This window comes from Lynx canadensis, chromosome A3 (genome assembly GCF_007474595.2).
Source record: "Lynx canadensis isolate LIC74 chromosome A3, mLynCan4.pri.v2, whole genome shotgun sequence".
Classification (NCBI taxonomy): Eukaryota; Metazoa; Chordata; class Mammalia; order Carnivora; family Felidae; genus Lynx; species Lynx canadensis.
The window spans coordinates 25,782,097-25,806,608 of NC_044305.1; the positions used below are offsets into that span (position 1 = coordinate 25,782,097).

Here is a 24,512-nt window from a genome sequence, read left to right on the forward strand (position 1 = left end):
TATTTTCAAAGCACTTTGTGCTTCTTGGCATCAGTTAACAATTTCATGCACATGTGAGTTTCCCATGTGTGTGTCTGCTATCCTGAGTAAACTCTGACTTGTCCCAAGTCAGGCACCGCATCTGGTTGCAGTGTGGTATCCCAGCACCTGTCACGGCATCTACTCCACAGTGGACACCGGATATTATCTAATGAATGAGTACATGAGTGAAATAATGACTAAAGGGGAGGTGCTTGGCCTCTAGGTAGAAGGCATTTTGTTCATACCCTTCCAGAGGGTATTTAGTAAAAGGTAGAGAAGAAAGCCTGGTAGGGAAAGCCAGCCAATCCTTTCCACGGTCTCCCATTCCACGTTTCTAGGCACCACCTCCCTACCCTCAAAGTTGAGTGCAGGGGTAGGTGAAGAGGCTCTTGGACTTGGGAGTCCTGTCCTAGGTTCCAGGGAGCATCTCTCAGTTTTCTTCTCTGTCCAATGGAGATCAGGGTAAAAGTTACTTGGGGCTGTGGGAGGTCCTTGGGAAGAGACAGACTGGGGGTTAAAGTGTTTCAGGGGCTGCAGTGATTACCACTGTCATAATAATCTCACTTCATGGACCTGACCACCACCACCCTTCCTGGTATTATCACAGTATTAGTACTTCTTTGGGGCAGTGTCCTCCACTCCAGAGGTTCTCAAAGCGTGGTCCCTATGTACTTGCTGGAAATCCAAGTTCTCAGGCTCCACACTAGACCCTTCCAGATGAGATGCTTTGGGGGTGGGGCCCAGCAATCTGCTTTACAACAAGACCTCCAGAAGATGCTGATGCAAGCCCAACTTTGAGACCTTACTGCTCTGCTCTGATGTAAGCTCTCCTGGGGACACTGGGCCTGCACTGTTCACTTCTCTATCCGCGGGGCCTGGCATGGTCAGCGTGCAATTAATATCTGCTGAATGCATAATAACTATCATAATGATAGCCACTAACCATTGATTGAGGGCCTCCTTTGTGCCAGGCTATGTTCTGAACGTTTTAGGAGGATTAGCTCAGTTAAGCAGCCGTCGCTGGGATCACGTTACAGATAGGGAAACTGAGGCTCAGGGAGGCCAAGGGTATTGAGGTGTTCTGGGGTCACCTAGCGGGAGATCCGGCATGGAATCCCGCGTTTCGCGGCTGGGCTCCTCCGGCCTCTCCAAGGGTCGCAGCGGCCGCACGCTCCTGCTGCTCAGCCAGGGCGCCCTGCCCCGCCCCGGGGCCCGCGCGTGTCCGCGGCTCCGCGAGTGCCCCGCCCCGAGGTCGGCCGGGGGAGGAGCGCGGCGGCGGCCGGAGGGCCCGTGGCGAAAGTGCGGCTGCGGAAGCTCGGCGAGGCGGACGGCTGCGAGGGAGGAAGCCGGGAGGCGGCGGGCGCTGCGAGGCCGGGCCGACGCCATGGGCCGCCTGCACTGCACGCAGGACCCGGTGCCCGAGGCCGTGGGCGGCGACATGCAGCAGCTGAACCAGCTGGGCGCGCAGGTGGGCCGGGCGGCCGGGGCGCGGGCCCGCGACGGTCCCGAGGGCCGAGGGAGGGGAGGGGTGTGGGCCGAGGGCCGCCTGGGGGCGGGGAGAGTCCGGGGCGCGGTGTGGCCTTAGGGACATTCAGGGGCGGGCTGAGAGGGAAATTGGGGTCTGAGGACAGTTCGGGGGGCCGAGGGCTCTAAGGAGGCCTTAGGGCCAGCTGAGGGGTCCCGGGGGCGTGGGGACTCAGACGTGGGACTTCCGGGAGGCGTGAGAACGGGGAGGGATCTCGGAAGAGGAATTGAGGGGAGCCTCGATGAGGCTGAAAGCATTGTGGGGAACCGAGGGAACAGACTGGGGTGTCGGGAGGCCTAGGGAGTTTGGGGAGTTGTGGAGTTTGAGACGTTCAGTAGGGAGGCCAATTGGGGAGACTGAGGGTCTTTGCATCCCCTGGGAGCCCGGGGGTGGGGGTGGGGGAGCCTGGCGTAGGGGCAGGTAATCCGGGGTCGCATGTGGGTTTGGGTAATGGCCAGGCCAGGGTGGGACTGTCCTACCTCCCAATTAAGAGGAATACCTGGCAGTCCTCAAAGAAAGAAGCCATATAATCTACACAGTGGAGGACCCCTCCCCGCCCCCCACCTTGATAGTGGAAGTGGGGAGGCTGATTTTTGCTTGTTTGGGCAGCAAATGCCAGCCAGCCGACTTCCTGTCCTTTTGCTGGCCTGGATGCCCTTTTCAAAGCACCAAGGCAGCGAAAATAAATAGGTTAAAATGACACTTCTCACCACCATTGTAAAGGTACATCTGTTTCCCCCCACCAAGTCTTAACTTCCCAGGAGATGGGGTTCCCTGTCCTTCATCTCAGCATCCCCTACAACCTACTGTTTTCTCCTAAAGTAATTACAATGCCAGACATATTCTGAAGCCCCTTTGTCCAACAGAAATAAATTGCGAGCCACATGTCTAATTTTACATTTTCTAGCAGTCACATGTAAAAATTAAAAAGAAGGTGCCTGGCTGTGACTCTTGATCTCAGGATTGTGTGTTCAAGTCCCACATTGGGAGTAGAGATTACTTGACAATAAAATCTTTGATAAATAAGTAAAGAAATAAATAAACAGAAAGCTAATTTAATGTTTTCTTTAATCCAGTATATTAAAATACTATCATTTCAACATCTAATCCACATAAAAAATATCAATGGGGGATATTTTACTTTTTAGTACTAATTTTTCTGATTCTGGTGTGCATTTCACATTTACAGCATATCTCAAATTAGACTAGCCTTTTTCTTTTTAATAGGGTTTTGAGTTTTTTTTCTTTATTTTAGAGAGAGAGCCCAAGCTGGGGAGAGGGGGAGAGAGAGAAAGAATGAATCTCAAGCAGGCTCCATGCTCAGTGTGAGCCCAACAAAAGACTGAATCCTGCCACCCTGGGATCATGACCTGAGCTGAAATCAAGATGCTCAACCAACTGAGCCACCCAGATGTCCCTAGACTAGCCTTTTTCAAGTGTTTAATAGCTACATGTGGCTAGTGGCCACTGTTTATCATACAGCACTTCTAAGTGCTTTTATGTATATTACGTCATTGAGTCTTTCTAGGCAGTAGGTTTTATTATCATCCCCATTTTACAGATTAAGGAAACTGGATCACAGAGTGGTTGAACAAAAATAGCTGTCATTTATGGAGCACGTACCATGTGGCAGGCACTGTTTTCAGTGCTTTATGTGTAGCAACTCTAAAAGGTAGGTGCTGGAGCGCCTGGGTGGCTTGGTCAGTTGGGCGTCCGACTTCGGCTCAGGTCATGATCTCACGGTCCGTGAGTTCGAGCCCCGCGTCGGGCTCTGTGCTGACAGCTCAGAGCCTGGAGCCTGTTTCCGATTCTGTGTCTCCCTCTCTCTCTGCTCCTCCCCTGTTCGTGCTCTGTCTCTCTCTGTCTCAAAAATAAATAAATGTTAAAAAAAGTTTTTAAAAAAATAAAAGGTAGGTGCTGTTATAATTCCCATTTTACAGATAAGAAAAATGGTTCAGGGAAAGAAATTGACCTGTGTTGTTTTTTTTTTTTTAATGTTTATTTATTTACTTTTGAGAGAGAAGCAGGGGAGGGATAGAGAAAGGGAGACACAGAATCTGAAGCAGGCTCCAGGCTCCAAGCTGTCAGCACAGAACCCAACACAGGGCTTGAACGCCTGAAACGTGAGATCATGACCCGAGCTGGAGTCTGACACTTAACCGACTGAGCCACCCAGACACCCCAGAAATTGACCTGTTTAAGGTCAGGCACTGGGGGTGGTAGAACCCGGAATTCAGGACCTGATGCTTGATTTTAGATTCCGGGGGATTAAATATACAGAACAGAGCTTTCCAGATGACCTCCCTACCCAGGTTGCTTAGCTTTTACTTGTATGTGTGGCAGGATTTTCTGGAAGACTTCCATGTGGAGAATAAAAAAGATTCTGCTGCTAAAAAACTTTTTTGAAGCGACAGGATGCTATGACGCCTAAGGTTACCTCCTCCAATTTGGTATTCATGGAAAAATATAAACCACGTCCTTTAAAATCAGAGCTTGCTTTTTACTCATTCTAACCTTAAACTACACTCTGGACCTTTAACCCTTTTCTCTTAAGTTTATTTATTAATTTTAGTAATGTCTACACCCAGTGTGGGGCTCAGACTCACAACCCCGAGAGATCAAGAAGTGCGTGCTCTTCTGGCTAAGCCAGCCAGGTGCCCCTTTACCTTGGCTTTTAACACAGAAAGCTTCTTCCTGATGAGCAACTTAGCAGAGTCCTTTCCCTGCCTTTTGTTGGGTGATCAGATTTCCCCGAGTACCCACTCTATTAGCCGAATTTATTTTGAAGTCTGAGGCCTGGATATCAAGGAGAAAAAGAATCATTGTATTAATGTGGGCATCACCATTTGTTGCTCACTCTGTGGGTATTTATCTGAATGCCCTACTGTGCCCAAATAGCCACTAAACACAGTGAAGTGTGCAAAGGGTTGATGGACACAGCCTCTTATGCTGGGGAAATTTTGATCTGCTAGGGCAGGTCAGAAAATGGAGACAAAGTACAGTGCTGAGTTCACCTAGATACATCCTGTAATGGCTTGGACCAGTCCTAGGTAATGTGGAGCCTTGAGAATATGATTTTAAAAATCATAATTTGGGGGGCACCTGGGTGGCTCCGTCGGTGAAGTGTCCAACTTTTCACTCAGGTCGTGATCTCACGGTCTTTGAGTTCGAGCTCCTCAAGCTGTGCTGACAGCTCAGAGCCTGGAACCTGCTTGGGATTCTGTGTCTCCCTCTCTCTCTGTCCCTCCCCTGCTTGCTCTCTCTCTCTCTCTCTCTCTCTCTCTCTCTCTCAAAAATAAATAAACATTAAAAAATATTTTAAAAATAAAATAAAAATAATTTTTAGAATGGTTATTTGAGAGGAAAATCAGAAAAATATAAAGAAGAATGAGGCGCCTAGGTGGCTCAGTTGGTTGAGTGTCCGACTCTTGATATCAGCTCAGGTCGTAATCTTGCAGTCTTGGGATCGAGTGGAATGTCAAATGGACTCTTGCGTGGGGAGCCTGCTTGGGATTCTCTCTCTCCCTCCCTTCCCCCATCCCCCCTACTCCCACCTCCCCACTGTCCCCCTCACGTGGGCATGTGTGCACTCTCTCAAATTAAATAAATGAACATTAGGAAAAAAAGAAACGGTCTGTAATCCTCTCATCTAGCTATAAATGAAAGCAACACATGCAGTTAGAAAATTTAAGCAGTATTCAAGGTATAAAGTTAAAATACCTGTTTCTCTTCTCTGCAGAAATTGACATTTTAATAGTTTCTTGTGTATCTTTGGAGAAAAAAAAAAGTCTGCCTCTGCCTGTATATATATGGGTAGCCTTTAAAACATTTTCTTTTTTACACAAGAGATTAGACTAGCCTCTTTGTCTTTTGCATGATATTCTTTGAAATGCATCTACCATAATTTGTTTAACTAGCCCTCTGTTAATAGACACTTCAGTTGCTTTCAGTCTTTTGTTTTTCTGAACAGTGCTGCCGAGGAACTGCTTTGTGTAAATGTGGCTGGGTTTACCTTTGGGAACATGTCTGAAGGGTGTTCTTCCTGCAATCAATTACTAGGTCAAGAGATATGAGCATTTAAACATTAGATATGACTATCAGGGCGCCCAGGTGGCTCAGTTGGTTAAGCGTCCCACTTCAGCTCAGGTAATGATCTCATGGTTCGAGCCCCACATGGGGCTCACTGCCATCAGTGTGGAGCCCACTTCAGATCCTCTGTCTCCCTCTCTCTCTGCCTTTCTCCCCACTCGCACTGTCTCTCAAAAATAAACGTTTTTTTAAAAATAAATTAAAAAATAAAAATTAGATATGACTATCAAATTGCTGTCTGGAAAGGTTGCCCCAGTTTGTCCTCCCATCAGCAGTGGGAGCACATCTGTTTCCTGGCACTTACTTGCATCAGCACTGGTGTCATCAGACCTTTATTTTTGAAGATTTGATAAGTAAAGCAGTGGCATTTCCTTATTTTGCTTATTTGCATTTCTCATCTGGAATGATCTGGAGCATCTTTCCATGTATTCGCTAGTGAGAACAGTTAAGATTTTGATTTCTCGGATGGTGATGGGCAGGTGAGCATTCCAGAGGGAGACAGCTATGCAGATACAAAAAGGCAAAGAATGAGGAAAGTATTTAGGGAGATTTATTCAACAAATACTTAACTATGCACTTTCATTAACTAAGGCTCTGTGGCCATACAAACGTATACAAGGAACCTTCTCTGCTAAGACAAGTCTTTTCTTATCAAGATTTAAAATTGTAAGTGCCCTCAGGCAAGGTTCCAAGGGGGAGCCTTAGAAGTTAAGAATCTGGGTAGGTCACTTTCTTGTTGGGAGGGTCATTGTGTCTTGGCAGAGCATTGAAGGATAAAGGAGGGTTTGGAAAAGTGGAGATAGGGATGGGGGACAGCATGTCCTGCAGACCAGATTAAGTTGAGGCTCCCCTTGAGAGGAGACATGGGGGAATGAGGCCTCACAGGGAGTTGAGCCTGAATGCTAGGCTGAGGCCTGGAAATAGAAAAGCTGCTGGAGGGCTTCACAGCTGCTCTCTTTCTTAAAAGGCTCAGGGTAGGGGCACCTGGGTGGCGCAGTCGGTTAAGCGTCCGACTTCAGCCAGGTCACGATCTCGCGGTCCGGGAGTTCGAGCCCCGCGTCGGGCTCTGGGCTGATGGCTCAGAGCCTGGAGCCTGTTTCCGATTCTGTGTCTCCCTCTCTCTCTGCCCCTCCCCCGTTCATGCTCTGTCTCTCTCTGTCCCAAAAATAAATAAACGTTGAAAAAAAATTAAAAAAAAAAAAAGGCTCAGGGTGGCAAAGGGTCAGCCAAAGATCTGATGGTCCACAGATTCACAGCTGAAAAAAAAAAATTAAATAAAGGAAAACTCACAGTTTGAGGACACTGTCTGAAGCTTGTCCCTGACTTTTCTTGATTTTACTATATAGAATCAGCAGTTAGGCAAAGCTATTATCATAAATACCACAGAAAGACAACCCCTGGGTCAGCATTGGTTAAAATGTTTCCAGGGAATATCTATGAAGTTTTGAGAAGGTAGATACTTATGTGCCATTGGCTGGTGGAAATGTAAATCCATGCAACTTCTTTGCAAGGCAACTTGGCACCATTTTACACAGAATTTAAAATGCACATATTATTTGACCTAAGAAATTTTTAAAAAGTATTTTGTAGACACGTATGTCAAAAAAATATGTGGGAGGATATTCATTGCAGCATTGCAGTAACATCAACAAAGCACATGTGCACACACACGGATATACACACACACAGACACTAATGTTCATCCCTAGGGAGCTAAATTATACTGTCTATGCAGTTGAATACCATGCACTTGTTAAAAGAACTGGGTAGAGGGGCACCTGACTGGCTCAGTGGGTGGAGCGTGTGTCTCTTGATCTCTGGGTTGTGAGTTCAAGCCCCCTGTTGGGTGTAGAGATTACTTAAAAATAAACTCTTGGGGGGAAAAACTGGGTAGAATTATATCTACTGACAAGATCAATCTCTAAGATATAATTGAATGTAAAAAGGCAAGATGCAGTGTGTGGGTTCACTTACATCCCATTTGTATTTATTTAATTTTTTTTAAGTTTATTTATTTCGAGAGACAGAGAGGGAGTGCAAGTGGGAGAGGGGCAGAGAGAGAGGAGAGAGAGAATCCCAAGCAGGGTCCACACTCAGCACAGAGCTCAATGCAGGGCTTGAACTCATGAACAGTGACATCATGACCTGAGACAAAGTCGAGAGTCAGACACTTAACTGAGCCATCCAGGCTCCCCTAAAATAAAATCTTTAAAAAAAAAAAAAGAAGAAGAAGAAGAGTCTGTAAGGAAGTGTAAATTTTACTGTTTTGTTATATACATAATAATGTTTATTGTGGGGGAAGAAATCCAGAAAATATGGATAGAGAAAACAGAAGAAAATAAAAATCACCCAAAATCTCACTCCACAGAAATAACTGCTTTAAAAAACAAGGTAGAGGGACACCTGGGTGGCTCAGTCAGTTGAGCACCCGACTTCGACTCAGGTCATGATCTCATGGTTTGTGAGTTCAAGCCCCGCGTAAGGTTCACTGTTGTCTGTGAAGAGCCCGCTTCAGATCTGTCCCCCTCTCTCTGCCCCTCCCCCACTTGCGTTCTCTCAAAAAAAAAAAAAAAAACAGAGAAAAAGTTTATGAAGTATGTTAACATTTGTGTGGGGCAGAATAAGAGATTATATATTTGGATTGGCTTATGTTTGAATAATAAGTATGTGGAAATATAAACAAAACAACTGCTATTAATCTTCCAATGATTTTCCTTTCAGGCTGTGTGTGTGTGTGTGTGTGTGTGTGTATTTGGACCCTTGAGATGTGCATGTGTGTGCATACACTCACAGTCTCTCAATACATATCTCCCAGGTGTTCCACTAAGATATACAAGTTTTTCAGACAATATGGTGATACTGATATGTTGACACTGGGTAGTGGGTATTGTGAATATTTCAACTATAAGATGATCAGACAGGTGTCAGCACCTGTGTGTTCTCTCCAAAGGGTCTATATGTGGATGAGATGTGGGAACACTGACCCAGGAGTAGAATTTTGCTGATGTTCTGTGTTATTCTCTTCACAGCAGTTCTCAGCCTTGACAGAAGTGCTTTTCCACTTCCTAACTGAGCCAAAAGAGGTAAAGTACCTTGTGATAAGGAGAGTGCTGAGTGTGGGTCTACAGCCCTGAGGTGCTTAGAAAGTGAAGGCCTGGCTTGTTCCCTCTCTGCAGGTGGAAAGGTTTCTGGCTCAGCTCTCTGAGTTTGCCACCACCAATCAGATCAGCCTTGGCCCTCTCAGAAGCATTGTGAAAAGCCTCCTTCTGGTTCCAAATGGTGAGTAGCCTCTCTTAGCAGCTGAGGCCAGAGACGTTCTTTGAACAGTGTTTCAGACCACAGAGTTGGCAAGCGTGCTTTGGGCGCTGAGCCAGTGCATTCAATGGAGAACCAGACGTGGGCGGGACTCAGTCTAGGAGGGAAGCCAGGTACACAGATCACCGCAGTAGAGTGAACTAGAGGTACAGCTAAAAGTGCAGTCTGTATCCCAGCTTCCATCCCCAAACTGCTGTCTGGTCCCCTGCACAGTGTATAGAAATCGAGAGTAGGCAGTTAGCTTCCTTTTGTGAAATTAGAGCAATCTGGCAAAATATTTTGAATTTACTGATTTTTAAAATGGGGCTTATCTATATATTTTTTTAAAGATTTTATTTTTGGGGGGGCGCCTGGGTGGCTCAGTTGGTTAAGTGTCCAACTTAAGCTCAGGTCATGATCTCAGGGTTTGTGAGTTCAAGTCCCACGTCGGGCTCTGTGCTGACAGCTAGAGCCTGGAGCCTGCTTCCGATTCTGTGTCTTCCTCACTCTCTCCCTTCCCCGCTCATGCTCTGTCTCTTTCTCTCTCTCTCAAAAATAAATAAACATTAAACATCCAACGTGGGACTTGAACTCACAACCCAGAGATCAAAAGTCACATGTTCTACTGATTGAGCCAGTCAGGCAGGCACCCCACGGGCTTGTATTTTTTTTTTAATGTGGTAAAATATGCATAACGTAAAATTTACCATTTTAACCATTTGGGGCTTATATTTTGTTTTTAATTTTTTTTTTTAACGTTTATTTATTTTTGAGACAGAGAGAGACACAGCATGAACGGGGGAGGGGCAGAGAGAGAGGGAGACACAGAATCGGAAGCAGGCTCCAGGCTCCGAGCCATCAACCCAGAGCCCGACCCGGGGCTCGAACCCACGGACCGCGAGATCGTGACCTGAGCTGAAGTCGGACGCTTAACCGACTGAGCCACCCAGGCGCCCCGGGGCTTATATTTTGTATGTGGTTTTTCATTTCAGATTTCTGGAAATTAATTTCCGTTTTTTTGTTTTTTTTTTTTCAAAAATATCAGGCCATAGTGGATTCAAAATAGAAAGGTCTTCCATGACAGATGGTTTCAGAGGTAGAGTTTGCCTAGAGCAATCAGGAAAAGTTTCTAGCCAGGAGGGAGGCAATCACAAAGGTTTAGCTGTAGAGATATCCATTACAGCACTGTTTTAATGGTCTAGAACAATTAGAAACCAATAGCCCAATAGTTGGAGATTAGTATAGCGTGCTGTTTCTATAGGGGAACATCATGGGGGTCAAAAATTCATGTTCTGAGTTAGGTAGACGTGGGTCTGTCACTCGATGAGTAGTGTGACTTTGTCCAAGTACCCTCTGTCTCCCAACCCCAAGCAGCAGCCCCTCTCTCACGTTTTCCCCCCAGTCTGAGCTTTTTCTTGGTGTGTGGAGGGGGCTTGTTTTGAAGACTGAGATAATATAAAACATATGCTTAACATAGTACCTCAGTAAAAGGTTGCTCTAATTTTTGAAATTCTGTAATAATTTAAAAAGACGCTATCAAGGAAATGTAATGATATGGAAAATCTTTCGCAGTATAATAGTTTAATAAAAATAACAGTTTATAAAACTGTTTTATAAAAATAATAGCTTATAAAACTACCACAGTCCTACTTTTGTAACAAAAACAAAAAAGAATGTTAACTGTGACTATATTATCTGGGTGGAGGGTCAGCAGGTTGTCTTGTTTATTGTTGGCTATGTTTTGCCTAAAAAGTTGCTAGAATTTGGCAACTTAATTAAAAGTTAATTTTATGTAAAGAGAGGGGCGACATTTGAGCCCAGTCTCCAAGAATGAGTCGATACTGACCCGGCTGAAAGTGGGTGAAACAGCATCCCCGGTTTGCACGTTTTACAAATTGGTAACGGGCTGATGTTCCCCAGGCTCTCAGCCCGGTGCTGTGCTGAAAGTTGGGCGCCCTCCCATGTCACTGTACAGGTCCTTTCCTTTGCCTGTCATAGGTTCCTGATGTTCTGGGGGCTCGAATCAGAACCTCCCAATGTTTCCAACTGTGACATTTTCCCATCCTCTGTGTGTGTGATTCTCGCATTTTTTGCTCTCGTGGCGGGTTAAAGGCACGTGAACCAAAGGCTGTAGGAGAATGTGCGGTCTTTTGTAACGCGGGCATACATTTTTCACTGCACACCTACAACAGTGCAGAGCTGTTGGAGAGTCAGAAGGGAAAGATCCCCTTTGACCCTCATGCTGCTCTTGTCTGCAGACACCATCGCAATTTAATTTTGCTGTGTATCCTTTTATATTTTCACACGCGTGTGCATTCATGTTCTGTTTGCCGTAAATGGTGGTAAACCATAAAAGTGCTCGTGCAGCTTGTATTTTGTCATACCTGTTACGTCATGGGGACCTGTCCATGTGAACCTCATTCTTCTCAGGGCTGTATGTGCTGTGGACTGGATGTATCTTTTAACCATCTGTCTCCTGTGGCCGGACATTTTAGTTCTAGCCCTTCACTCTTAGAAACAGTGCCGTGGTGAACATCCTTAGGACATTGTGCCCTCCGAGTGTGAGCGTTAGGATAGCTGCCCGGCATGCAGATCTTCTTTCTCATTCTCTAGCCTACATCTGTGGGAGTGGGTTTGTCTGCAGGTGGGGACCTGTCCACCCAACAGCTGTTGTGGACACTGATTTTTCAGGAGACCTCTGTCTTCTGGCGTCCCTGCCTCCCTCCTTTGCTGTCTTCCTTAGCTCTGCTCCCCATGCCCCTCAGCCCTGTCAGACTGCCTTCCCCCTCCCCAGCCCAGGAACTCCCATCAGAAAGCCTTCCTAAACCACTTCAGTCTGCAGTGACCTCCCTTCCTCTCAGCTCCCGAGAGATGGTATTTATCTACAGTTACCATTTTGGGCCACAATTCACTTACAGTTTTCTATTGTTCATGCTGTTTTACATGTGTCTGTTTTGTGGCTTCGACAGAGAGCTTGTTCTTTGAAGTCAGAGGAAGATCTCGTACTTCTTTCCTGAGCCAAGGTTACAAGTAAAGTGATGACACGAAGTGATGCTCAGTATATGCTGCGTGAGTTGAACTGAACTTGGGGGATCCTGTCGCCTCCCAGGGGATGTCGGGCGTACGTTTTTCAGGCAAGATTGGTTGTCATTGTTTACAGCAGATCATTTTATATAGGTGCAGAGAACCCCAAGGAACTCAGCATACCAATCAAGAGATGGGCTTTGCAGTCTCACGTGGATTTGAGGGTTGATCACATCACCTATGTAGCTATTCAGCCTTGGGCAAATCAACCTCAGTTTCACATTTGAAAAATGGAGCAATAAGAGCAGTTTATGGTGGTGGCATTAGGAACGAATGAGTTAATATATGCAAAGCACTTAATTCGGTGCTTGCTAAGCTTCGCTTTATGTATTGTAGTTGATTTCAGTCCTATGACTCCTCAGACTACGAGGACTGAGCAGCTGAGAGTGTAACTTGTAAGTCACTTGTCCTTTTCCTCAGCCCAGAATAAGTTCTTAGTCCTTCGTGCCTTCTTGTGGCAGTGGCGTCTCCAACAGGGCTCTTCCATCCCAGGTTCCAGCCTGGCCTGGAGTACAGGCTGCAGCACAGCGGGGGGTCACGCTGCACCTCACAACTGTTTGCTTCACATGATGGCATCTGTAGCCCTCAGAGTGGCGTTCAAGGCCTTTCCCAATCTCATCTGAAATACAAGGGCCTCGAGGTCCTCACCTCCTTCCTCATCCCGGGCCTGCCTTGCAGTAAGACCTCCTTGTTAGAGCTGGAGGAGCCTCAACCCTCCAGATCAGTTGTCCCCAACTTGGTGTTTTCATCCAGAAAAGGCTTATGTTGTCAGCTAGAAGCAGGAAATACGGTCGGTCCCCTCCCACTCCCCCAGCCTTGGAACCTTGAAGAGACACACACATTAACATATCTTGGGCTCTGAAAAGTCCTGCAATAAAGAAACCTGCTTATCCGGTATCTGAGAAACAGTTAACCATGAACCCCCCCTCCTCCTCCTCCTCCTCCTCCTCCTCCTCCTCCTCCTCCTCCTCCTTGTAGGGGGAGGGTCAAGTAAAACCTTTTTGTAAAGGCTGATCTGGTCTAATCTTTGCCTTGTAGATAGAGACAGAGCCCTAGAGAGAAGTGACTTGCTTAGGATCTTACAGTAGAAAAGCTGGGGCTACTACCTCCCTTGGTTGGTGTAAAGCCCAGTGGTTTGTGTGTGTGTGTTTTAATGTTTTTCTTTTACTAACTAGTGTGTAATTCTTAAAAAAACACCTGACTTCAGGGACACCTGGGTGGCTCAGTCGGTTAGGTGTCTGACTTCAGCGCAGGTCATGACTTTGCAGTTTGTGAGTTGGAGCCCATGGACCGTCGGGCTCCGTGCTGACAGCTCAGAGCCTGGAGCCTGCTTTGGATTCTGTGTCTTCCTCTCTCTGCCCCTTGCCCGCTCACGCTCTGTCTGTCTCTCTCTCTCTCAAAAATAAATGAACATTTAAAAAATTTTTTAAAAAACACCTGACTTCAATAGTTATCAGCCCATAGCCAGACTGTTTCATGTACAACCCATCCACTTCTCACTGCTCTCCAAACTGGATTATTTTAAAGCAAGTCTCAGGTCATATCATTTCATTTCTGAATACCTGATTACCATCTCTAAAAAATAAATTTTTTTCCCCCTTATCAAACCACAGTGCCATTATCTAAAATTAAAATATGCAGTCAGTGTTCTAGTGTCCCCATTGTCTCACACATTTTATTTGTCTATAGTTGGTTGCTTTCATCAGGATCCAGGGAAGGCCCCGCATTGCATTTGGTTGCTGGATGTCCCCTCGTGTGCTTACTTGTCACCACGGCTACTTAACAGCTTTGAGATCTTGAGCCGAGTTACTGAACCTCTCTGAAAATCTGTTTTCTTCAGAAAACAGAGCTCCTAATAGTAGCTCATATATCATTATATGAATAAAGATAATAACTGTAAAATCCTTCAGTAAGCGGTGGCCGCACTGTTGCTAATATTATGATTGTTGTTATCATTATGAGTTGTCTCCCAGACACAGGGAGCTCCCAGATTACAGATTACTTGGCTGTAGGGCTACTACTGAAGTCTGGTTTTATTTTTTTATTAAAAAAATTTTTTTTTACTTTTTTTGCTTTTTACTTTTATTTTAAAATTTTTGAGAGACAGAGAGAGACAGAGCATGAATGGGGAAGGAGCAGAGAGAGAGGGAGACACAGAACTTGAAGCAGGCTCCAGGCTATGAGCTGTCGACACAGAGCCTGATGCGGGGCTCGAACTCATAGACCACGAGATCATGACCTGGGCTGAAGTCAGACATTTAACCGACTGAGCCACCCAGGTGCCCCTATTAAGAAAAAATTTTTTAATGTTTACTTATTTTTGAGAGAGACACACAGTGTGAATGGGGGAGGGACAGAGAGAGGGAGATACAGAATCTGAAGCAGCCTCCAGGCTCTGAGCTGTCAGCACAGAGCCCAGTGCAGGGCTCGAACCCACGAACTGTGAGATGGTGACCTGAGCCAAAGTCAGATGCGCAACTGACTGGGCCACCCAGGCACCCCAAAGCCTGGTTTTATTTTAATACGTAGCAAGATATGTGGCCCTTGTGGACACTCAGTAACTGGTTTTTTTACGAAAAGCTGATAACTCCCCTTCATTTCTCCCAAAGGAGTTCTTTCTGGCTGGGCAAAAATAGAGTAATCAACAATGAACAATAGTCACAAATGGTATTAAACAGCTGTAGAACTAAGTTCCCCAGGACTCCCAACCCCACTTCCCTCTATTACTTCTTTCTATGGCACTTTTTTGTCATATTCTATATGGCTTTCTTACTTGTGACATTATTGTGGTCTTTCTCTTCCTGATAGACTGTAAGCCTCACGACCGCAGACATTGATGTTTGCCAGCATCTAGCATCGTGCTGGCACTAGTAGGTGCTCAGTAAATGCATGCACAGTGACTAGGACTTCTGTCCTTCCGTGAACTTCAGGGAAGTGGATTCAGCTGGTCAGCCTTCAGGGTCAGTGATCGCTCACTAAATGTGGCTAACCCTCATTTCCCATCTGCTTCCTTCTCCTGGAGTTTTAACCAAGGCTTAGTTCTTTTCCTTGAGTTTCCTTTATTACACAGAATAAGCCTATGTAGATTTTTGGGCTAGTAGAACAATTCGCTAATTTCCCAACTGTTTCCTGGCAAAACTGAAACTGTCCCCCTGGACATACTGTGTTGTCCCCCATACTGTTTGATGGCAATAAGGGTTTACCAAGGCAACTGTTCCAGTGACAATTGGTGCTCAAGGATTTTATAAACCATCTCTGATGGTTATATGTGTGGTTTTTTAATGTTTATTTTTGAAAGCGAGAAAGAGTGTGAATGGGGGAAGGGAAGAGAGAGAGGGAGACGCAGAATCCGAAGCAGCCTCCAAGCTCTGGACACAGAGCCCAACATGGGGCTTAAACTCATGAACTGTGAGATCATGACCTTGAGGCGAAGTCGGACACTTAACCGACTGAGCCACCCAGGCGCCCCTGGTTAGATGTGTTTAAAGATGGACATTCTCAGATTTCCCCAAGTGGCATGTCCTGGGGACTCCAGCTCTGGATTTACAGTTTTCTTTCTGTCTGACATAGAGTCAAGGCTTCAGGCCTGTCTTGTACTTAGGGCAAAGGTATCACCAAAGGAGAAAGCTGAAAAAGAAGTTAAGAGCTATAGTCAACAATTCTGTATTATAAACTTCAAAATTGCTCAGAGGCTAGATCTTAGAGTTTCTAACCACAGAAGGGAAATGATAATTATGTGATGTGATAGAGGTATTAGCTAATGCTACAGTGGCAGTCATATTGCCATATATGAATGTATCAAATCAACAGATTGTACACCTTTAACTTACACAACGTTATAGGTCAATTATATCTTAATAAAAAGAAAGGAAGATTGATTAAGGGCTTGAGGCCTAGCATGATGCAAATATATATAGGTGTGTGTGTGTGTATATATATATATATACGCACACATGCATATATTTTTTAAGATTTCTCTTTTTTATTTAAAATTTTTTGAATGTTTGTTTATTTTGAGAGAGAGAGAGAGAGAGAGTGAGAGAGAGAGAGTGAGAGTACATGCAGGGAAGGAGCAGAGAGAGAGGGAGAGAATCCCAAGCAGGCTCTGAGCTGTCAGCGCAGAGCCCGATGCGGGGCCCCATGTCATGAACTGGAAAATCATGACCCGAGCGGAAACCATGAGTCAGATGCTTAACCCACTGAGCAGCCACCCAGGCGCCCTGCAAATATATTTTTAAAGTACGACGTGGGACACAACAGTGGGCACAACGGACCAAATCTTTAGTCTCATCAAACAGACATTCTAGTGGAAAAATTGACAATAAATATGTAACATGAAACTGGGTGGTTATAAATGCAATGCAGAAAAGCGTAGCAGTAGGAGGGTGCCAGTGAAGAGCGGCTCTGCCTGAAATGGAGGGGGGATGTTCAGGGAGAGGCCGGAATGACTGTGTGCAGATTTGAGGAGGAGTGTCCCCAGCAGAGGGAACTCCAAAGGCAAATGCCAGGAGGTAGGAACCTGCCTGGCATGTTGTAGAAAAAGCTGAGTGAGCAAGGGAGAGAAGAGCTTAGGGGTTCTAGAGGTGGCCAGCCGCTGCCACGCGTGTATTTCAGTGTACTTTCGGGAGTGTATCTGTTGGGTGACTTCTTGGCAGTGCAGTTGTTGACTATGTGCCTTTGCCAGATTTTCTCCCCCAAAGCTTAATCTTTCTGATCTTTAGTTTTCCTGGTAAATTAAAGGCTTCGATAGCAATCCCCCACTTAAGAGTACTTTGGGATCATCAAGCAAAATATTGGATTTGAGCTAGGTATACACTAAGGGGCTGTACATGTGGTAGTTATGAATTAATTGAATTGGCTAGGAAGTGGCCTTTTTCTAGGGCCTTTATGGCCAGGGTTTCCTGGTGTCTTGCCTTTTTTATTTCCCTATGGCTTCCTTGCTCAGTCTGATTTTGACGATAAAAGATTTCCTCCCTTTGTTTACATGGTTTATTTTGCAGCGGACAGGCTTTAGGATTGTTTTTCTGGAGTGAGATGGGGGTGGGGAGTTGGGTTTAGGGTATTACTTCAGGGCCCTCCCTGGATGGTGGTGGATATCTTCTTATTCTTTAATTAGTCATCTTCTGGAAGACTAAGAAGTGGAAAATTTTAAAGTGGTTTCCAAATTGTGACTCTAGCCTGTAGTCTGAGGTTAAACACTGAGAAGCCCAGGTTGCTGGCGACACTTTGTTTTCAGGAATTGGAGCTCGCAAGCAGAACAAAGTAGCCCCCACAGGGGAGTGATCGCAGGGCTTGTGAGGAGTTTTGCCCGGCCCCTCTGGAAGTAACTTGTGAATCATAGAGGCCAACTGTTTAGTCCGTCTTGGTTTACGTCCTGAAAGCAGGTTCTCTATGGCAGCGCTGGCCAGCGCAACTATCTAGGTAGATGAAGATGGTCCCTGATCTGTGCTGTCCAGTACCATGACCACTGGACCCATGTGGCTGTCGAGGACTCAGAACAGCTAGTGCAACTGAAGAACAGAATTTTAAATTTTGTTTAGTTTTAATTAATTAAAACCTAAGAGGGTGCTGGGAGAAAGAAAGAAAGGAACTTTAAACAGCACACATCTTTATGGTTACGTATTGCCCAGCGCAGTTCTAGGCTGTTGCCCTTACGCCCAGCCTGACGTCGAGCTCCCCGATGTTGCTCCAGGAATCTGAGGCCTTATTCTTGCCTCTGATCAGGGACCCCCCAGCCCCAAGTCCATAAAGTCCTTTCTGTTGTCTCTAGCTTCCTTCGTACTTTCTGGAGGGGTGAACACCCATGTTGTACAATAAATAGAACCTGCTGTCACATTCTCCAGTCGTTTCCTTTCTGCATCTTCTCCGCAGCTGGGTTGAGATCTTCCTGGAACCAGCCACATCTTTGTGTATCCCTTTTGCCCGTTGATGCCTACTGCCAATTGATTACTGATTTGTCCTTTTTAACTGCTTTCTCCCCTGTTTCCCAGGTGCCTTGAAGAAGAGTCTCACAGCTGATCAGGTCCGGGCTGATTTCATAACTCTGGGTAGGTCATCACCGAGGGAGGTTGCTCAGGGTGACAGGCCCAGTGGCTCTTTACGATGTTAAAATCTCCTTCTCTTCTCTTATAGGTCTTAGTGAGGAGAAAGCCACTTACTTTTCTGAAAAGGTATCATAATTCCTCTTAATCAAGGTTAATTAAGATTGTTTGCTTTTATTTCATGAATAGAAACAAATGAGAAATGCCGACTAAGGAGAAACCACTCATCATTATGTGTCATTTCCCCAGCTTACTGGTTTTCATTTGATTTCATGCAAATAACATACATACAGCATTTAAAGAGCACTATTTGGTGCATCTCTAATTTTTTGCCTCTGATTTGTCTGACTTTAATTATCATACAGTTTTTGTTCCAATTTGGAACAAATCTTGGAATGAAAGAAAACATTTAGGGGCACCTGGGTGGCTCAGTTGGTTGAGTTTCTGACTTCAGCTCAGGTCATGATCTCGTGGTTCATGAGTTCGAGCCCTGTGTCGGCTCTCTCCTGTCAGCATGGAGCCTGCTTTGGATCCTCTGTCCCCGTCTGCCTCTCAAAAGTAAATAAAACATTAAAAGAAGAAAACATTTATATCGTCTTCTGCCCCTCTTTGCTTCCCACATCCCCCAGATCTGTGCCTATAGGCCAGGCCCTTAGTTCTGCATTCTTTGCCTTGTCTGTGTAAATAAATACATTGCCATGTTGGGGGCAGAATGAAGAAGGGGGATTTTCCCCATTGTTATGACTTTGGCTTTTTGCTTTTGTTTCAGTGGAAGCAGAATGCCCCCACCCTTGCTCGATGGGCCATAGGACAGACTCTGATGATTAACCAGCTTATAGATATGGAGTGGAAATTTGGAGGTAACTAGTTAGAGCCAGTCCTGGGTCATTTGGGGGATGTAGGGCGGGGGTGCAGAGGCTTTCAGATAGCTTCCAGGGGGAGGACAGGTCCTCAGTCCTCAAAGACGATTGGGGCCAGCAGCGGCTGCTCTGTATTGCCATTGGGCAGCTGTTTCTATCCATGGCTCTCAGTAAGTTGACTTCCTGAAGAGCACATTTTGCTGTCCTCATACTCGTCCCCACACGGCTTCTGCTGGACAGCCTGCAAGATTGGGGTGTTCAGAGTCCGTTGTCAATCCATCACTTATTACTTTTCTCTTTTGTGTCACAGTGACATCCGGGAGCAGTGAACTGGAAAAAGTGGGAAGTATTTTTTTACAAGTAAGTTTCCTGATCTGTGAAAATGGGTAGATTTTTGACTTGGTTAATAATTATAAAATCGACATTGGATTTTTTTTAATACCCAGTTTGGATGTGGAGGTCCTGTGTATCTCTGAGCAGTATTGTCAGCCAAAAATGTGGCCACTGACACGCCTACTCTCGGATTAATAGGATCCTGACATTGTTCTTAAAAGCTCGATTGTTCTGTAATCATGCAAATTGTTAGAAGTTTCAGTGATAGACGCCCAGACCGCTCCCGTCCTACTCTCAAGTCCGAAGCTGGATGCTTTGATATTTAAGTGGAAGGATTTCAAGAATTTCTTTGCCCAGTTGTCATCATTTTAATTTCAGCTTTTTATTTCTTCTTTTTTTAATCAGTTAAAGTTGGTGGTTAAGAAAGGAAATCAAACTGAAAACTTGTACATAGGTGAGTCCGAATTCCCATTTGAGCCTTTTCACTCTTCCCGCGTTCTCCTCAGTCTGTGGGCTCGTGAAGCACCACAAATCATTTCTTCTAGCACAAAGTCATAACCGAGCTGTGGAGGAGCCATTCCGCTGCCTCTCCTCTCGTAAATAATAAGCCGTCGGCAGGTTGGAGACCCCACAGTTGAAGGGCCTCTTTGAAAAAGGGAAAGCGCAGGGAGAAGGGACGGCAAGACTGAAGAGCAAGCAGCCCTTGCTGCAGAAGTCGCGTTGAGCGTCCTGACTAATGTCCTTTCATCTCTTTGTGCTGTGGAGTTAGGCCGCTTTTAAATTCTGTATGGAGCCGAGAGAACCCTTCTCTGCTCAAGGCTCTCAGTTCTTTATTATGGTCAATTACCCATCAAGAGCTGCTTAGATGTACTAAGTCAAAAAAGAAACAGAAAAAACTCTTTGGGTGGAAATTCGTTTTCTCGGATGATTCTGTGGAGTTGGAAACATGTACCTGAAGCTGAATTTTCTCTCCCCAGAATTAACCTTGCCCCAGTTCTACAGCTTCCTGCACGAGATGGAGCGGGTCAGAGCCAGCATGGAGTGTTTCAGCTGATGTCTGGCCCCCTTCCCTGCCCCCTCCCCTTCCATGGGTGGCTGCTCTGAGAGGCGCCTCACCCACAGGCCTGTGGGGTGCTGATAACAGCCCTGCTTGCTTCTCCTTCTCGGGAGCCCAGGTGCAAAGGTTTCTGGAAAACAACAGGATTAAGTACTTAAAGAGCCCTACACGAATACTCTGTGAATCCTTTGTGAAGGGAACCTCCAGCACCTATATCTCCCAGGACACTTTTTAGGTATTCAGACAGGCTATTGCTTCTCAGATTCAGGGGAGGAAATAAGTTGTCACTTCCCCATCAAAGTTTCAGAGTAAACAGATGGTGCCATCACTCAAGATGCCCGCTGATCACCCTCCCCTCCAAAAAGCAAGGGCTTATTTATGGCTGAGGAAGAGGCGGACTCGATGGCTGACACACGTGGGGAGCCCCAGCAATCTGTGCGCGCCCTGCCTCGGTGGTGGTGGCGGTGGTGGTGGTGCATGGCTAATCAGTTTTGAACGGGGCACCTGTGTATAAATACTTGCTTCGTCTGCTCAGAAAAGAACCGAGGCCAACCTCTGTCCTCGTTTCGGGTTGTGCCCTGTTGTGTTGTAATGAGGCTATTTTAGCTTGTTTTGGTTCAGGCTGACCTTCTCTGTTGGTTAGATGTTGAATAAAAAAGGTTCTGAAGAAAAGGTGTGAATCCAGTTGTCTCTGTGCATGGATGAAAGAGTCATCTGCCTCGCAGAACACTGTTGCTCTAATCTGCAACGCTTATTTTCCCTTTTTTGGGGAAGGCCCTGCATCTTCTGTGAAACTGTCGTCCAAAGTTGGAATCTGTAAGAGCAGTTCAGGGGAGATTCAGGTTAAAAACATTACAAAGATCGTAGCGTATGAATGCCTTGTGTTTCCCTGACTCTGGGCCCCCACCTCGTATGTAATTTCTCCCCTCCTGCCTCATTCCTTCTCGGGAATTTTTTTAAATTGAGCATAGATGATACATGGCCGTGATCGTGTAGTGGTTAGTACTCTGCGTCGTGAGTAGATAATACGTGCCCGTGGTTCAGAAGGTACATTGTGAAGTAATTTGTGCGTCACGCCCATTCCCTAGTTCCCTGGTGCCTTTCCCCAGAGGTAACCACTGTTACAGTTTATTCTGTGCCCTTCTGGACTCTTTTCTTGCGTTTGCAAATACACAGGCATAGGGTCTGATTTTCTTCCCACACAAGTGGGAAGTACACACGGCATCCTGCGTCTTGCTTTGTTTTCTACTTACCCTGGAAATCGTTCCACATCAGAACAGAGAGAGCAGCTCTCTGTAACAAATGTACCATGTTTCTTCACATGGATGATTTATTTAACCGGTTTCCTGCTGGTAGGTGTTTAGGTTGGTTCCATTCTTTTTCTCTTATTAATGATGCTGCATCTGAATATTTTTGTAGGTATGTCATTTTGCATGTGTGGAAGTGTATTTATAAGGTAAACAAATGGGTGTGGAATTGCTGGGTCAAAGAATATGTGCATTTATCAAAGAGTATGAAAAGGAATAAAACAAAAACTTCTTCTGCCTTATCCCATTTACTCAGTTTCCCTACTACTCTCCTCCAACAGATAATCCCTGCTGTTAGTTTCTTTTTTGTTTTTAATTTTTTTAATGTTTTATTTTATTTTTGAGAGAGAAAGACAGAACACGAATGAGTTGGGGAGGGGCAGAGAGAGGGAGACACAGAATCTGAAGCAGGCTCTGAGCTGTCAGCGCAGAGCCGTGAGATCGTGACCTAAGCCAATGTCGGACATCAACTTAACCAGCTGAGCCACCCAGGCACCCCATGCTGTTAGTTTCTTAAGTATCCTTCCAGAGGGTTTTTCCCCAACATATAACCAATGAGAATTTAAATGTTTACTCTTTTTGTTTTATATACAGATGATTATACACTATATGTACTATCCTTAATATATCTTGGAGAACTTTCCATGTCAGTATATAAAGTGCATTCTTTCCTGTGGCTGTAGCATATTCACAGAACCGTAGACAGACAGATTGATTGACTTTCAAGGATTGGCTCACATGATTGTGGAGATTTGGTAAAGTCTGCAGGATAGGGGTATCTGGGTGGCTCAGTTGGAAGAGCATGAGACCCTTGACCTTGGGGTCGTGAGTTTGAGCCCCACATTAGGTGTAGAGATTACTAGAAAAATAAATAAACTTTAAAATATATAAAGTAAAAAATAAAATCTGCGGGATAGGCTGGAAGAATTTCTTCTTGCTGGGGGAGGTAGGGATATCTGTCTTTTTTTTTTTTTCTTTTTTTAATGTTTATTTATTTTTGAGAGAGAGCATGAGCAGAGGAGGGGCAGAGAGAGAGGGAGACAGAATTTGAAGCAGGGTCCAGGCTCTGAGCTGTAAGCACAGAGCCCGATGCAGGGCTCAAACCCACAAACCACAAGATCATGACCTGAGCCAAAGTCACGCTGTACCTACTGAGCAACCCAGGCACCCCTGGGGAATCAGTCTTTGTTCTATTAAGGCCTTCAACTGATTGGATGAGGCCCACCCACACTATGAAGGAGAATCTGCTTTACTCTCATATAAAAGTCCACCAATTTAAATGTTAATCTCATAAAAAAAAAAAAAACAGTTTCACAGAAACATTCAGAATAATATTTGACCAAATATTTGGCCCTAGCAGGCCAGCCAAGTTAATACATAAAATTAACCATTATGGTGCCAAACTGACATATAGAGATTGTTCCAATGTATGCAAGATTACCAGCCAAGTTAATACATAAAATTAACCATTATGGTGCCAAACTGACATATAGAGATTGTTCCAATGTATGCAAGATTGTTCCAATGTATGCAAATTACCTTACAAATACCAAAGAAGGGCAAATTGGTGCCTTTGGACAATGTCCAAATGTGTCTGTGAGATTTCTGGGGGCCTCATATGCCTGAAACCATGAAAATCTAACGTAAAAAGAATTCACAGAATGTCAGAACAGGAAGACACCCTAAATATACATACAATCTAGTTAAATCCACTCATATTTACAAATGGGGAAGTAGAGTCCTAGAGACTGAAACTGGTCACTGGCTAAAGGTGAGCCCTGTGAGCCATGGGTGTCCTGCTTGGTTCAGAAATGCAATCCTGAGAGACGTGAAGGGGATTCAGCCTGGCAAGTGCTGGTCTCAGTCAGGATACTCCATAACGGTTGCACCCAGCTGGCCACTGGACAGATTCTGACCAAGGAGCTCCTTGGCCCTGCCCAATTCAAGCCTTCCGGCCCCACCTGGATTGCAACAGTGGCTTCCTGATGGCCCCACCCCAGGCTTCAACCTCACAGCTTCTGCTATCTGGCCTGTTTCCTGTGTGAGCATTCTTGTGGGCAAGTCTCATGTCAGTAGACAGATCCAAATGCTCGTGACTCTGCATGGTATCCAGGGGAAAGTCCAAACTCCTTAGCACACCAACCCCCCACAGTCTGGTCCTGCCTATATCTTCCACCCCTCCATCCCCCTTGCCTCCTGGCACGTGTCCTGTAGAGGAGTGTCTGGTCTACCAGCCTACTGACAGCTGACAAGCCATGAAACCATCTGCCTCTTTTCCCCTTGGGCCCACAGTGCTTGCCAATGCTTCGAGATGTAGCATCCAGGGCACTTCAGAGGACCTCCTCTGACGTCTCCGGGCCATAATAAGGAGAACTCTGGTCTCCGCCAACACTTCTACTACAGGGGGCACCTGGGTGGCTCGGTTGGGCATCTGGCTCTTGATTTCAGCTTGGGCTCTGCGATTCTCTCTCTCCCTCTCTCTGTAACCCCCACCCCCATAAATAAGTTGACATTAAAAAAATACTGGGGCGCCTGGGTGGCTCAGTCAGTTAAGCGTCCGACTTCGGCTCAGGTCACGATCTCCCGGTCCGCGAGTTCGAGCCCCGTGTCGGGCTCTGGGCTGATGGCTCAGAGCCTGGAGCCTGCTTCCGATTCTGTGTTTCCCTCTCTCTCTGCCCCTCCCCCGTTCATGCTGTGTCTCTCTCTGTCTCAAAAATAAATAAACGTTAAAAAAAAAATTAAAAAAAAATACTTCCCCGGGGTGCCTGGGTGGCTCAGTTGGTTGGGCGTCCGACTTCGGCTCGGGTCATGATCTCGCAGTCCGTGAGTTCGAGCCCCGCATCGGGCTCTGTGCTGACAGCTCAGAGCCTGGAGCCTGTTTCAGATTCTGTGTCTCCCTCT

The 24,512-nt window shown here is 45.7% G+C and overlaps 1 protein-coding gene across 1 annotated transcript; it reads left to right on the forward strand.

The window, feature by feature from the left end:
- The first annotated feature begins 1,323 nt into the window (after positions 1 to 1,323).
- On the forward strand, positions 1,324 to 20,976 carry COMMD7 (COMM domain containing 7). Its single transcript, XM_030309820.1, has 9 exons — positions 1,324 to 1,489; positions 8,665 to 8,718; positions 8,812 to 8,914; positions 18,004 to 18,060; positions 18,146 to 18,183; positions 18,824 to 18,914; positions 19,225 to 19,274; positions 19,653 to 19,701; positions 20,225 to 20,976. The coding sequence occupies exons 1-9, from the start codon at positions 1,406 to 1,408 to the stop codon at positions 20,299 to 20,301; spliced, it is 603 nt and encodes a 200-aa protein (XP_030165680.1). The 5' UTR covers positions 1,324 to 1,405; the 3' UTR covers positions 20,302 to 20,976.
- The last annotated feature ends 3,536 nt before the right edge of the window (positions 20,977 to 24,512 follow it).

Excerpts from the sequence above, each read along its gene's own strand:
- COMMD7 (XM_030309820.1), top strand. The coding sequence starts at position 1,406 with ATGGGCCGCCTGCACTGCACGCAGGACCCGGTGCCCGAGGCCGTGGGC. Across the intron at positions 8,719-8,811 it reads TCCTAACTGAGCCAAAAGAG|GTGGAAAGGTTTCTGGCTCA; the intron begins GTAAAGTACCTT and ends CCCTCTCTGCAG. Across the intron at positions 18,061-18,145 it reads GGCTGATTTCATAACTCTGG|GTCTTAGTGAGGAGAAAGCC; the intron begins GTAGGTCATCAC and ends CTTCTCTTATAG.